At 43.9% G+C, this 14,250-nt stretch overlaps 1 protein-coding gene across 1 annotated transcript in view; it reads right to left on the bottom strand.

Annotated features, from left to right (window-relative positions):
• Window positions 1–11,137: 11,137 nt before the first annotated feature.
• LOC140373826 (uncharacterized) overlaps window positions 11,138–14,250 on the bottom strand; it is an 18,744-nt gene continuing 15,631 nt past the window's right edge. Inside the window, exon 5 of the mRNA XM_072460515.1 lies at window positions 11,138–12,776. Within this exon, the coding sequence (XP_072316616.1) occupies window positions 11,234–12,776 (1,543 nt within the window). The 3' untranslated portion in view covers window positions 11,138–11,233. The remainder of the gene's footprint in view (window positions 12,777–14,250) is intronic.

Below are 14,250 nucleotides of genomic sequence, written 5' to 3'. Positions count from 1 at the left end.
AGACTGCCAGGAGCACAGGCCGAGGTGGTGGTGTGGCAGTGATCTCACACTCAAGCCTACTCATGAGCCCTAAAACTAACAATGCATTTCACTCATTTGAAAGCCTTATGCTGTCGATCACATGTCCAAATATGAAAAACCAAAAAGGAGTTTAGTTCATAGTTATCTACCGACCCCCTGGTCCCTACTCAGAGTTTTTAACAGAGTTTTCTGACTTTATATCAAACTTAGTGTTAGCTTGGGATAAAATAGTTATAGTTGGAGACTTTAATATCCACGTGAACATGAGTGATGACGCTCTCAGTAATGCCTTCAGCGCCTTGTTAGACAGCATTGGTTTCACTCAGAATGTAAATAAAGCGACTGACACTCACAAGAACACTCTGGATCTTGTCCTAACGTATGGAACAGAGATTAGTGACCTCATTGTCCTCCCTCAAAACCCTATATTGTCAGATCATTTCCTAATTACCTTTCAGTTTATTCTTAAAGATCATCCAGTCCCACAAAATAAAGTTATAATGAAAAGGACAATATCTGAAAAATCTATCTCAAAATTCAAAGAAATAATAGAGCCAATATTCAGTGACATGTCATGTGATCCTGCTGAGAACAGTTTTAGTCCCAGTTTAAGTGATCAATGTGTCGACTTGACCATGAATTCTCTGAAGTCTGCTCTTGACGTTGTCGCGCCGTTAAAACAGAAGGTCATTAGGCCAAAGCGCGCCTCCCCATGGTACAACCAAGAACTGCGTTCACATAAACAAAGAGTTAGAAAGTTAGAGGGATTATTTCGTCGCTCTCACACCGAAGAATCCCTCAAAGCATGGAAAAGTTGCCTGCTGTCCTATAAGCAGGCTCTGCGTAAGGCCCAAACCAGATATTATTCAAATCTAATAGAAGTCAACAAAAGTAACACTAAATTCCTTTTCAGCACTGTAGCTAGGCTAACAAACTGTCACAGTGCAGTAGAGCCCTCAATCCCAGCTACACTTAGCTCTGATGATTTCCTCCTATTTTTTAACAATAAAATAAAAACAATCAGAGATAAATTAGATGAAATTACCCCCGCTATTAGCCCTGAACTAGCCCAAGCTGTAAATCTAACGTCCCATATAAATCCACCTGTAAACTTAGAAAGGTTCACAGCTGTTGATCAAGCAGAGATAACTTCAGCCATTATGTCCTCTAAAAGCTCAACTTGTGTCCTAGACCCCATTCCAAGCAAACTCCCCAAAGACATTCTTCCCCTAATTATAGACCCTATTCTTGATATAATAAATACTTCACTCGAAAGTGGCTATGTTCCACAGTCCTTCAAACATGCAGTCATCAAACCTCTTCTGAAAAAGCCTAATCTAGATCCCGACCTATTGGTAAACTACAGACCTATTTCAAATCTTCCCTTTGTCTCTAAAATCCTTGAAAAAGTTGTAGTAAAACAGCTTTGTCGCCACCTGCAGGACAATAACTTATTTGAAGTTTTCCAGTCAGGGTTCAGAGCCCACCACAGCACTGAAACTGCACTAGTTAAAGTCACAAATGATTTGTTATTAGCCGCTGACGATGGACTGGTCTCAATCCTGGTTCTGTTGGACCTCAGCGCAGCGTTTGACACCATTGACCACAACATTCTACTGCAGAGGTTAGAATGTGATGTAGGTGTTGGAGGAACAGCCCTCAGCTGGTTTAAATCCTATCTATCTGATAGGTTCCAATTTGTTAATGTAAACCAGAGCTCCTCACCAAGCTCTAAAGTAATTTACGGTGTGCCACAGGGTTCGGTACTCGGTCCAATTCTGTTTACTCTTTATATGCTGCCATTAGATAAGATAAGATAAGATAAGATAAGATATTCCTTTATTGTCCCACATGGGGAAATTTCATTGGTGCAACGCAGGTAGATACAGGCAACATTATCAGAAAGCATGACATTAACTTCCACTGCTATGCAGACGACACTCAGCTGTATTTATCAATGAAACCTGATCAGAGCGATCAAGTAGACAGACTTAGTACTTGTGTGAAGGAGATAAAAACCTGGATGACACTAAACTACCTGCTTCTTAACCCTGAAAAAACCGAGGTCATTGTGCTTGGCCCTAAGCATCTACGAGACTCTCTATCTGAGCAGATAGTCACACTGGACAATGTCAGTGTAGCCTCCAGTTCTACTGTAAGAAACCTTGGAGTCTTATTTGACCAGGAGCTCTCATTTAAAGCTCATATAAATCAAGCTTGTAAAACAGCCTATTTCCATTTGCGCAACATAGCCAAAATCAGAAGAATCCTGCCTAAAAGTGATGCCGAAAAACTTATCCATGCATTTGTAACGACTAGATTAGACTACTGTAACTCCCTGCTTGCAGCGTGTCCTAAAAGCTCCATAAAAAGCTTTCAACTGGTTCAAAATGCAGCAGCAAGATTACTAACAGGAACAAAAAGAAGAGAGCACATTACGCCAGTGCTGAAGTCTCTTCACTGGCTCCCCGTCGAGTCTAGAATCAAATTCAAAATTCTACTCTTGACCTACAAAGCCATAAATGACATGGCCCCATCCTACCTCAAAGATGCTATAGAACCATATCATCCAAACAGAGCTCTTCGCTCTCAGAATGCAGGCCTTCTGGTGGTGCCAAGAGTCTCTAAAAGTACTGTAGGAGGTAGAGCGTTTAGCTACCAAGCTCCTGTGTTATGGAATCAGCTCCCGACCCATGTTAAATATGCTGACACAGTCTCTTCATTTAAGTCCAGGCTTAAAACGTTCCTCTTCGAAATCGCTTATGGTCAGACTAGTTAGGAACAGAAACATAAACCCACAGCTTTAGCTACGCTGCCCTAGGAGTAACTATGCTGGGGGAAGTATGACAGCTTGAGCACTATCCTCTTCTTCTTCTGACTACTTATGCTATCAAACAATATTTATTTTTTGATTCCACTTGCAAACTGTTCACCGCCTTCTTTTTCTTTCTCTCACTCCTGAGGACCTGTGGACCCAGATGCCCCTCCCCTGGTGAAGTGGTCCCTGCCCTGTGTGGACGGTCCCTCATCTGCCTGAGGAGTGGGTCCAGCTCGCCCCCGACGGTCCCTCATCTGCCTGAAGAGTGGGTCCAGCTCGCCTCCGACGGTCCCTCATCTGCCTGAAGAGTGGGTCCAGCTCGCCTCCGACGGTCCCTCATCTGCCTGAAGAGTGGGTCCAGCTCGCCTCAGACGGTCCCTCATCTGCCTGAAGAGTGGGTCCAGCTCCAGTCTCCCTCGTGTCCGTGTGTCCGTCTGTCCGTCTGTGAGAGTCGGATCTCTCCTTCACTGGAACTCCTCCAGGTTTCTACGCTTTTTTCCCAAAGAGGTTTTTTTTTTTTGTAGTTTTTCCTGGCCGAGAAGGAGAGTCTAAGGACAGAGGACCCTGGGACATCGTCCCTCGCCACCACAGACATTGTCTGACTCCCTCGCCACCACAGACATTGTCTGACTCCATCGCCACCACAGACATTGTTGATTCATTTCTCCCTGTGGCCCTCAGAGGCAACTGTTGTTGTGATTTTGGGCCTTACAAAAATAAATTGATTTGATTTGATTGATTTGATTCCAAAATTGACCATGTGGTGGCATCCAAGCATGAAAGACATTTGCCACCAACATGCTAATAACTGTTCTACCTGTCAATTGTACAATGCTAGGACCACTCTGAAACCACTGCCAGGACAATTTGACCCACCCCTCTGGCCAGGTGCGGAGATCGTGATTGATTACACTGACATGATCAATACTGTACAAGGTAAGCGATACCTTTTAGTCATTGTGGACAAGTTTTCTGGGTAGCCCGAGGCTTACCCCTGCAAGAAGGAGGACTCCATCTCAGTGGTAAAGGCACTCACAAATCATTACATTCCTACACATGGGTTTCCGGCTAAGATCAGACAATGGGACACACTTCAAACAGCAAACACCTGCAGCTTGTTGAAGCCACGCTCGGCCTTCAACATAAGTTCGGTTGTGTCCATCATACGTCTTTGCAAGGTTCCTTCGAGTGTATGAACCGAACTTTGAAGGAGAAACTGGCCAAAATCTGCGCTAACACAGGCATGGACTGGGTCACGACCCTGCCCCTGGCTCTGTTGGCAATAAGACAAACTGTTAACAGATCCACAGGTTTCTCTCCTTTTGAACTCAGGACAGGCAGACTCATGCCTGGCCTGGCCTCCTCGGTCCAGCCCCTAGAGGAGGTCCCCCCACATCGCCAGTCTTTGGCTCAGTACTGGGGAATGTTGCATGCTTTTTCCTCCGCTTTCTCTTCACAGATCAAGGACAGCACGCCAGTTGAACCCCTTGGAAAAGATCTAGGTGATTGGTCACAGGTGTATCTGAAGAGATACACTCGCAAGTGGTCTGAACCACGCTGGACTGGTCCACACAGGGTGACAGCGCGCACAAACACCGCTGTTCGCCTGGAAGGCAGAGGCACAAAGTGGTATCATTATTCGATGCTGAGACCTTACATTTCACCAACTGATTGAACATTTCTTATTTTTATCTATACTCTTTTTATTATTCCCATTACATTTTTGCTAAGTTTGTTCCTCTCTTGACGCATATTATGTGGCTTTTTGAGAGAGAGGGAAAGTAGCAGGCGCTACAGTTGTGATTTTAATATGTGCTTACGTCATAACCATGCTGTGGTATGAGGAAAATTTTGCAGGTATCCAGTGTGACGGTGATGGCAGTACAGCGAGCAGAAAGCAGACACAGAAAGCATATGAGTGCAACGGAACCATGGTATATAAGGTACCACTCAACAATAGAGACAACAATATTTGACGAATGACTGTCTGTTTTTGGCAAATATAAAACTCTGGTTTCCGCTGTACTCCTGTCTGTTGCTGTCTTTGCTGCCATCATGGTCCTCTGTGGTTGCGGTTGCTGTTGTATTCCATGTATTAGGACTCTGCTAACCCGCCTCATAGAGAGGGCGCTGGGGGAACGGGACCAACGAGGTCAGTATGCTATGCTACCCGTTGAACCACCCGCTCCCGTGGCGGAACATGACGACGTGGCTTTGGTGTGAAAATGCTTAAACAACTAATGTGAATGTTTCTTGGCATGTTGATTAATTGGAAGGTCTGATTCTCACATAGGCTCTTTGTTATAAAGACAGTGTCCTCATGTGTCTCTTGTTGGTTTAAGCCATGCTCTGAAAGTTGTACTAATTTTGCTTGCTTAGGCCTTTTATGATGTTTTTATGTTTATATAATTATATGTTGTTGGTACTAGATTTGAATTTTTGATTTTGTGTTTACGTTGATTTTTACCTTCTACTGCTTGCACATTGTTTTTGATCTCCGAGACGGAGATCAAGAGAGGGAAATGAAGGCACACACACACACTTACACTAACACACACTTACACTAACACACACACACACTTACACTAACACACACACACACACTTAAACAAACACACACACACTCATATACATACACACTGAAGGCACACACGGCCTTGATCCACAACTCGGTACCACACCGTCCCACGCTGAGGGAGGCACGGGGGATTCTCTCCTTATCTATGCAGGTTTTGCTCACCGTGGGAGCGGAGGAACAACTCCACATCCGGGACTAGGATTGCAACCAGTTCATGACTCATCCATCCCGTCCATCCTGCCTCCTCGGAGAGAAACCACGCCTCCTTCACCATGAAATAACTATATAGTCTTTGTAACCTTTGTCTTGCTCCTGGTTTTAGCTGGTAAGACACACGTCTGGTGTGCTCCGCTGACCTAGGTCCAAGATCCAGATATCTGTCGCACATTTCTAGAAACCTCTGTATAAGGCAATAAACCTTTCTACTTGGAACAGTCGTTTCTCCTGGTCATCTCTCTCCGATGCATGAACACGCAGAAGGGCACAAGACGCTAAACCCCTTCAACAGCCAGACCTCCACCTCTTTTCTTCCCGCATTTTCTCGTTCTGTCCGCCCACAGCAGATGAAAATTGTCCAAACCTACAATAGAGTCTGGCATTTCTGCTGTTAACCAGGTCTCTGAAAATCAAGACGGTGCCGTCCTTATAAATCCTCTGGGACCGCATGAGGCTCGCTATTTCCATCATTTTATTTTGAAGGGACCTCACGTTACCCATGACTACAGCGGGAACCGGCTTTCTGTTTCCTCCTCTCTTCTCTCGGAGTTTACTTCCAGCCCTTCTGCTTCTCTGCGTTTTCCTTAGGATGTCCGCCAGGATAACGTGACGATCTCCGGGTAAGACGACGGTTCTCCGCAGTTCCATGAGTTCTTCCTTTGTGTAAACACGCACCGGCGCCGGCCGGGGGGCGTGGGGGGGCCGGGGGGGCTTGGAGCCGAGGCACATCGCGACGACACGACGAAAACACTCAATCGAGCCGAACAAAGTCAAAACAAGTTGAATTAAAGCGATTCCAGTGCGTGTCCCGATCGTTCATGAAGTTCCTCTTTTATATAAACGTGTAACGCGGCACACCCGTACGTCAGCTGCGGCCGGAGGGCGCGGGGGGGCCAGGGGCTAGCTTGGAGCTAGCTCGGAGCTAGCGTACATCACGACGACATGACGAAAAACACTCAATATTCCAGCCGAACAAAGTCAAAAACAGTTGAATTAAAAACGATTCCAGCGCGTGTCCCTATCGTACAGTAAAATAGAAACAAATATTTACAAAATACAGAAGTAAAAGCACAATAAGTGTGAAAAAAAGTGTGAGAAAAGAGCGGAGCGTTTACACCGAGCTGCCAGCTTTACCGGCGTCTTTGTGACGTACATAATCAGAATATGATTTAAAAATATATATTTTTTCCCTCAAATATTTATTAAATTATTTCCCAGTAACTCTTCATTTCATGGCTTTCCTCTTGGTTGCACTGCTTCTGCCCCAGGTTGAGATTTGGAGGGCTGGTCTTATGTTCTGTTATGATCTTTTATCCAATCATATTCAGCCATCATGTGTTGCCAGGGGTCTAAAATCTGCCGAGGCCTTCAGACCTCAACAGAGCTGGTGCTTGTAGCTTAAAGTGAATGGAAATGAAAATGATGTGTCAACTGATCAGCTTCAGAGTTGGCTCTTGTACGTCTGCTGCTGTTACACAGGAGCCATCTAGCAGGTGCATCACGTGCACGTCTTTTGATTGGATCACCAATATTGAGAAGCAGGTCCTATGGGCGGGGCTATGCAGAACCTCAGAAAGTCAGAATGAGGAAACTGCATTTGACAGACACATAAATCCGTGTGCTACTAAGCTGTTTTTTCAACCCACAATGTGGAAGGAGGAAAAGATATCGATTTGGTCGAAGATATAATTATAATGCCTTTCTCAAGACAAACTTTTCAAGAAAAGTTAAGACATTGTAAGAAGAGGTCGTCCGACGCCGACGCTGCAAAGCCTGTTACAAGCGTTGAAAACGCATTGACAACACGCGGCGCGCGTGGCACGGACAACACGCAGCGCGGACAACGCGCGGCACGGACGGCACGCGGCACGGACAACGCGCGGCACGGACAACGCGCGGCACGGACAACGCGCGACACGGACAACGCGCGACACGGACGGCACGGACAACGCGCGGCATGGACAACGCGCAGAGAACGAGCGCGGACAAGGTAAAGCAACGCCTGTTTAAACTGCGTCTCTGTCTAAATGTATAGTGTCTAGAGCAGGGGTGGGCAACATCCTGTCCGTTGGGCCTTTCAATCCGGCCCCCAAGCCAAATAATATTAAAATATAATGAAAAAAAATGTTTTTTTAGGCTTTATTAGACAGTAGATGGAATGAGAAAGAAAGAAGGACATGCAGCAAATGTCGGAGTTGGGATTCGAATTCACGATACTGTGGCTGGCCGTTCATTTTACCTTTCGCCTGTAATGCCCACATTTCCCCAAGAGATGGCACTGTTCCCTCTAAACTGCGCGCCTGCGCAATTGCGCACATGGTGCGCGCACACAAGAACATCTAAGAAAATAAAATTCACCACAAACGGCCACCGGGGGCAATCAAGCAGGAAGCGCAAGAGTTTGACACACTGTAGATCTTGTGGACAGTAAAAGCACTGTCCAGGGGACACGTCGTGTTCTCTATAGTTTTAGTTTGAAAACGCTGTGTGTTTTATTACAATCAGAATCATATTCACTGAGAAATTAGTCTTATTAGTCCCGCAGCGCAGCGGACCGTGGGCGCATTCAGAAGACTGGCGTGTCACTATTGTGTAAATGTGAAACTGTGAAACTTGTGAAACTTTTTTGGCCAGACCTGACCCACGAGTCAAAAGACACATGTGCATCATTATCTGGACCAATTTCTGTGTAAATATCTCATGTCACAACGTAACACTCACTCGACGAGTACGCGCTCGGGAGCAGATGATCTAGATGTGAAGACACAGGTAATTTGTACATTGAGCCTTGCATTTGTTTGCTTTGTTACAAGTTACAGGTCAAATCTTGCGTGTAATTTATAGTAATTAGTTCACACAAACACACCATATTTTCCTGGCCCGGCCCCCGGTCAAATTTTAGAACCCAATGTGGCCCTCGAGTCAAAAAGTTTGCCCACCCCTGGTCTAGAGCCATGGCATCATAATGATGGAAATATGATGGTAATAAGAGGTGGATTCATTCGGGTGGGACTGTGTATAAGCTCACGGAAGGCCCAAGCCCCAAACCCACGCCCGCCACTGTCAAATGATAATGGTGGTCTAAATACCCGAGTCAGTGTACTGATGTACTCATACAGAAAGACAGTTCAGACATGTGACTTGTATGTGAATGTAACATAACCTTCTGCTTTTCCAGCATAAATAACAATAACAAATGCATCAACTGTACCAAGAATTAAAAACTCTTGAACTCACACTGTGGCTTAGTTCATGTCCTGTTAAGGAGGTGGAGTATGACGGGGTGTCCTGGACTCAAACACACGTTTGTAACGCGTGAGATAAAAACAAAAGCGCCCGAACTCACCCTTGTATTGTATGACGGGGTATCCTGGACTCAAACGCACGTTTGTAACGCGTGAGATAAAAACAAAAGCGCCCGAACTCACCCTTGTATTGTATGACGGGGTATCCTGGACTCAAACGCACGTTTGTAACGCGTTGTGGAGCTCATAATGAAGGTCCAGATGGATACAAACATCTCACGACAGAGCACAGACCAGCACACTGTCAACAAGGAGAGCCCACTGTCTGTAGAAACACAAGCTGTCGTGTTTATAGTCTTTGTAGACATATTCATTAACTTTAACAATCACGTGATAGAAATACCACGATATGACCCCACAAGCCTGTTATTCCTGAACTGTATTTCATACAAAAGTTTGACGTTTACTTATCATTTATTTAAAAAAAGGCCGCATTGTCAAATGGCCGCGCAGTTTCAGGAACCGCGGGACTTCTCTCATAGCGTCATGGCTAACCCTAACCCTAACCTTAACCCTAACCTTAAACCTAACCTTAACCCGGCGCGGTCTAAAACGGCGCTAAAACGCAGTCAAATAGCGCGCAGTTTCAGAAGCCGCGGCCGGCACAAAAATAACCTGACAGTTTCGGCCGCGCGCCGCGGCACTGCAGACGCTCCCTAAAAAAAACGGAGGATAGCATTAGCCACTAGCTCAAAGCCCACACACAACATTTACTTAGAATTACTGGAATGCGAATGACAAATAATAAAATACTGAGAATAGTTCGCACACTTACCAGAGCTGCTTCAAAGTGTTCCTTAAAGTTGCATTGGCTCAAGCGCATTGCACAGAAACGCTGCCTGCCATGAAGACCATCGGTTTAAACTTGTTTTGGACTACAAAGGGAATTGTAAATCTGCCCCTGCCGTATTCCGAGCAACCGAAAGTAACAAAAATTCACAGGTGCAGACGCGAATTCTCCGAACTGTTGAATGGTGTAAACGCGAACGTTGAATGATAAAAACAATTACATTTGATTGCAATTACATGATTAGGACATCAAAATTAACTAAGTTAAACGATTCACAACAACATTATTGACACATTTACTTTCAATGATTGAGGTTTTACACCACACAACGTTCAATTGAATTTTTGTTACTTTGACCCCTCATGTGGACTCGCGCAGATCTTTCAACGACGAAGCCTGGAAACACGCTGTCCTCTGGTGCCATGGCGCGTTCCTCCTTGTCGAGCGGACTTCCAAGCACACGGTCCTTACGCATGTTACATTTACACCAAATCATCAATGAAGCTGTTATTTCCAGCATCACACGGTCTTGCTTTGACAGAGCAGTTTTTCAGATGAATCGGGGCTCTCAGGTCACGGCGGAGCTGTCGCAAAGTAGCGCAGAGCACCGCTGTAGTGACGCAGACGCACCGCAGAAGCGCCGCATTCTATGTTAAATAGTATGTTTTTATATAGCCCCCCCCCCCCCGGCTTTTCCGCCTATGAATGTATTTATTATACATAAACATATATATGTATAAAATACTATACAAACAAGCACCCCAGAACGCTTTGCTTCATGGTTTTGGTTTTCAATTGTATGTTTGTGCACCCTGACTGAGAACTCTATGAGAGGGGTTTAAATATCACGTTGAACAAGTGGTTATTATAAGTCATTTCATGTAACTGAAGATTTATCAATGACCATCATATAGTTGCAGTGGACTTTGAGAGATTAACGTGCGGGCCAGTCCAAATTGTCTCGCGGTCTGTCTGCCTTTTGGACACCAGTGTACTATTGTCTCCGTGGGGAAACATAATTTTTGACGGGATTATTATATTATTTACTTGGATTTTTGTATCATTATTTACCTTGGCTTTTTCATGTACCCCCTTATGCGTACCCCCGGTTGGGAGTCACTGCACTACAGCGCACAAGATGGGGGTGATCAGGACATTACAACACAGAACCCAAGAAGTATCCACCAGCTCCGAGGGTAAGAGAAAGGAGGAAAAAAATGTCCGGAACGCTCTCTCAACTTGTGGTTACCCCGCTTGGGCTCTTAACAAAGTTAGATGAGCCAAAAAACAGGACAAAAAGGAAACAAGCTCAATGTGAAAAGAAAGCACCACAAGTAGTTCCGTGCACCACAGATTCACTTATTTTTAATTAAATGTGTAAATTAAACAAATCATTGGGGCAATAGAAGAATCAAAGTTTTTTGTTTTTTTTAAATCTATTTACTTGATTTACTCAATTAATTGTTTCAGCCTTAATTGTCCAGATAAATACCAGATAACTTTTGCTACTTCTTTTTAGCTGTGTGACTTCCCATATGACGTTTTAGATGAGAGCTTCGGGAAAATTGTGTATCACAAATAGAGCAGCAGTAAGGTTTCTCGCCTGTGTGTGTTCTTGTGTGTACTATAAGCTGACCCTTTTGGACAAATGCTTTCTCACAGAATAAACAACTGAATGGTTTGTCTCCTTTGTGTGTTCTCATGTGTACTGCAAGACTACCCTTTTGGGTAAATGCCTTCTTGCAAATAGAACAATTGAAAGGTTTCTCACCCGTGTGTGTTCTCATGTGTAGTGCAAGATTGATATTCAAGGTAAAAGCTTTCTTACAGATCGAACAATTGAAAGGTTTGTCTCCTGTGTGTTTTCTCATGTGTATTTCAAGACTATTCTTTTGGGTGAATGTTTTCTTACAGATTGAACAACTGTAAGGTTCGTCTCCTGTGTGTGTTCTAATATGTACAGCAAGATTACTCTTACTGGCAAATATTTTCATACAGAATGGGCAACTGAAAGGTTTTTCCCCCGTGTGTGTTCTCGTGTGTGCAGAAAGAGTACTCTTTTGCGTAAATGTTTTCTTACAGACAAAGCAGCTGTAAGGTTTCTCTCCTGTGTGAACTCTAATGTGTCTTTGTAAATCCCGTTTAGTCCCAAATCTCTTTGAACAAACAGTGCACTGGTGTTTCTTCCTTTCGTCTCCTTTAGCTGTTCCTGACATGTCCGACGTGATTTCAAATCCCTGTGTTTTCTCGCTGTGCTCAGCCTTATGGTCTTTAACTTTATGATCTTTCAGGCTAGAGGAATAAGTAAAATCTTGCTTACAAATTGGACACCTGAATGGTTTTTCACCTGTGTGTGTTCTTCTGTGTACTGTAAGATGACTCTTTCGGGCAAATGTTTTCTCACAGAATGAACAATTGTAAGGTTTGTCTCCTGAGTGTGTTCTCGTGTGAGCTACAAGATTACTCTTTTGGGCAAATGTTTTCTTACAGATTGAACAGTCGAATGGTTTGTCGCCAGTATGTGTTCTCATGTGTAGTGCAAGATGACCTTTTTGGGTAAATGTTTTCTCACAGCTTGAACACCTGAATAGCTTCTCTCCTGTATGAACTCTAATGTGGCGTCGTAGATTCTTTTTGGACCCAAACGTCTTTTTACAAACAGAGCACTGATGTTTCTTCCTTTCATCTCCTTCAACAGTTCCTAATATGTCTCTATTGTTCACAGCGTCACTTGTCATTGGAGCAGCCTTGTATTTGAGGGATAGAGTCAAGTTTTGTTTTGTTGAGTGTCTGGTTCTGATCTGGACTTGGTTGTAGTTGTCTCCATCAGCCTCTGTCTCCATATGTGCAGTTGAACAGCTGAGTGGAGATGACCAGTCTTCATCGTTGTCAGTGTCAGAAGAGTCCTCCGTGTCTGTCTCCAAGTGGAAATGTGGTTCTGAGCGGATGTCCTCTCCCTGTGTTTCCTCTCTGTGCTCAGTTTGTCTTTGTTGAAGCAGTGAGGGCTCTTCTGTTTTCACACAGACAGCGCTGGACTCCGGGACAGACCTGAAAAGAAAAAAAAAACAGTTATAATCACATATTAAAAAATCTTTGACCACAAGAAATAATAAAACCAAACAAACACAAAATCGTGGTCACGTCTCTCCTGTGAACGCCCTGGTTTTGAGTCTCTCCTGTGAACACCCTGGTTATGTCATGTGATCCTGCTGAGAATAGCTTTTGTCCCAGTATAAGTGATCAATTTGTTTACTCGACCATGAATTCTCTGAAGTCTGCTCTTGATGTTGTAGCCCATGGTAGAATGAAGAACTGCATTCACATAAACAAAGAAAGAATCCGCAAGGAAAACCTGTCCACTGTCCTATAAGCAAGCTCTGCATGAGGCCCAAACTATTCAAATGTGATATAAGTTACCAAAAATAACACTTGATATATTTTCGGCACTGTAGCCAGGTAACAACAAACTGTCACAGCACAGTGGAGCCCTCAATCCCAGCTACTCTCAGCTCTGATGATTTTCGTCTATTTTTTAACAATAAATTCGAAACAATTAGTGATAAACTAAATAAAATTACTCACTATTAGCACTGAACATGCCCAAGCTATAAAACTTGTGCCCTACATAAATACATTAGTAACACTAAAAAGATTATAGTTGATCAAGCAGAGATGACTTCAGATGACTGCCGTTATGTCCACTACAACGTCAACTTGTATCCTAGACCCGATTCCAAGCAGACTGCTTTAAATACATTATAGATTATACTCTTTATATAATAAATATGTAGTTATGTTCCACAGCCCTTCAAACATGCAGACATTAAACCATTATTGAAAAAGCCTAATCTTGATCCAGTTCAGAGCTCACCACAGCACTGAAACTGCCCTAGTAACAAATTATTTGTTATTAGCTGCTGACGATGGACTGGTCTCAATCCTGGTTGTGTGGACCTCAGTGCACCCACAACATTCTAGAGGTTATAATGTGATGCAGGTGTCAGAATGGCAGCCCTCAGCTGGTTTAAATCTTAAATTTTCTGATTTCCAGTTTGTTAATATAAACCAAAGCTCTTAACTTTGTTCTAAAGACACCTACAGTGTGCCGCAGGTCTCAGTACTGGGTCCAATTCTATTCACTCTTTATATGCTGCGGTTCGTTAACATTATCAGAAAGCGTGGCATTAACTTCCACTGCTTTGCAGATGAAATACAGCTGTATTTATCAATGAAACCCGACGAGATCAATCAAGTAGATAGACTTAGTGCTTGTGTGAAGGATATAAAAACCTGGATTATCTGCTTCTTAACCATGACAAAAAACGAGGTCATTGCACTAGGCCCTGAATGTTTGTGAGATGCTTTATCTGCTGAGCTAAGTCACACTGGACAGGGTGAGTGTAGCCTCCTGTTCTACTGTAAGAACCCTTGGGGTCTTATATGGCTAAGAGCTCTCGTTCAATGCATATAAATCAAGCCTATAAAAGCTTTAACTGGTTCAAAAAGCAGCAGCAAGATTGCT

This window comes from Eucyclogobius newberryi, unplaced genomic scaffold, assembly GCF_026437365.1.
Source record: "Eucyclogobius newberryi isolate DKJ021-1_F unplaced genomic scaffold, fEucNew1.0.hap1 SCAF_10, whole genome shotgun sequence".
In the NCBI taxonomy this organism is placed as follows: domain Eukaryota; kingdom Metazoa; phylum Chordata; class Actinopteri; order Gobiiformes; family Gobiidae; genus Eucyclogobius; species Eucyclogobius newberryi.
This window is presented reverse-complemented; position numbering and strand designations above follow the sequence as displayed.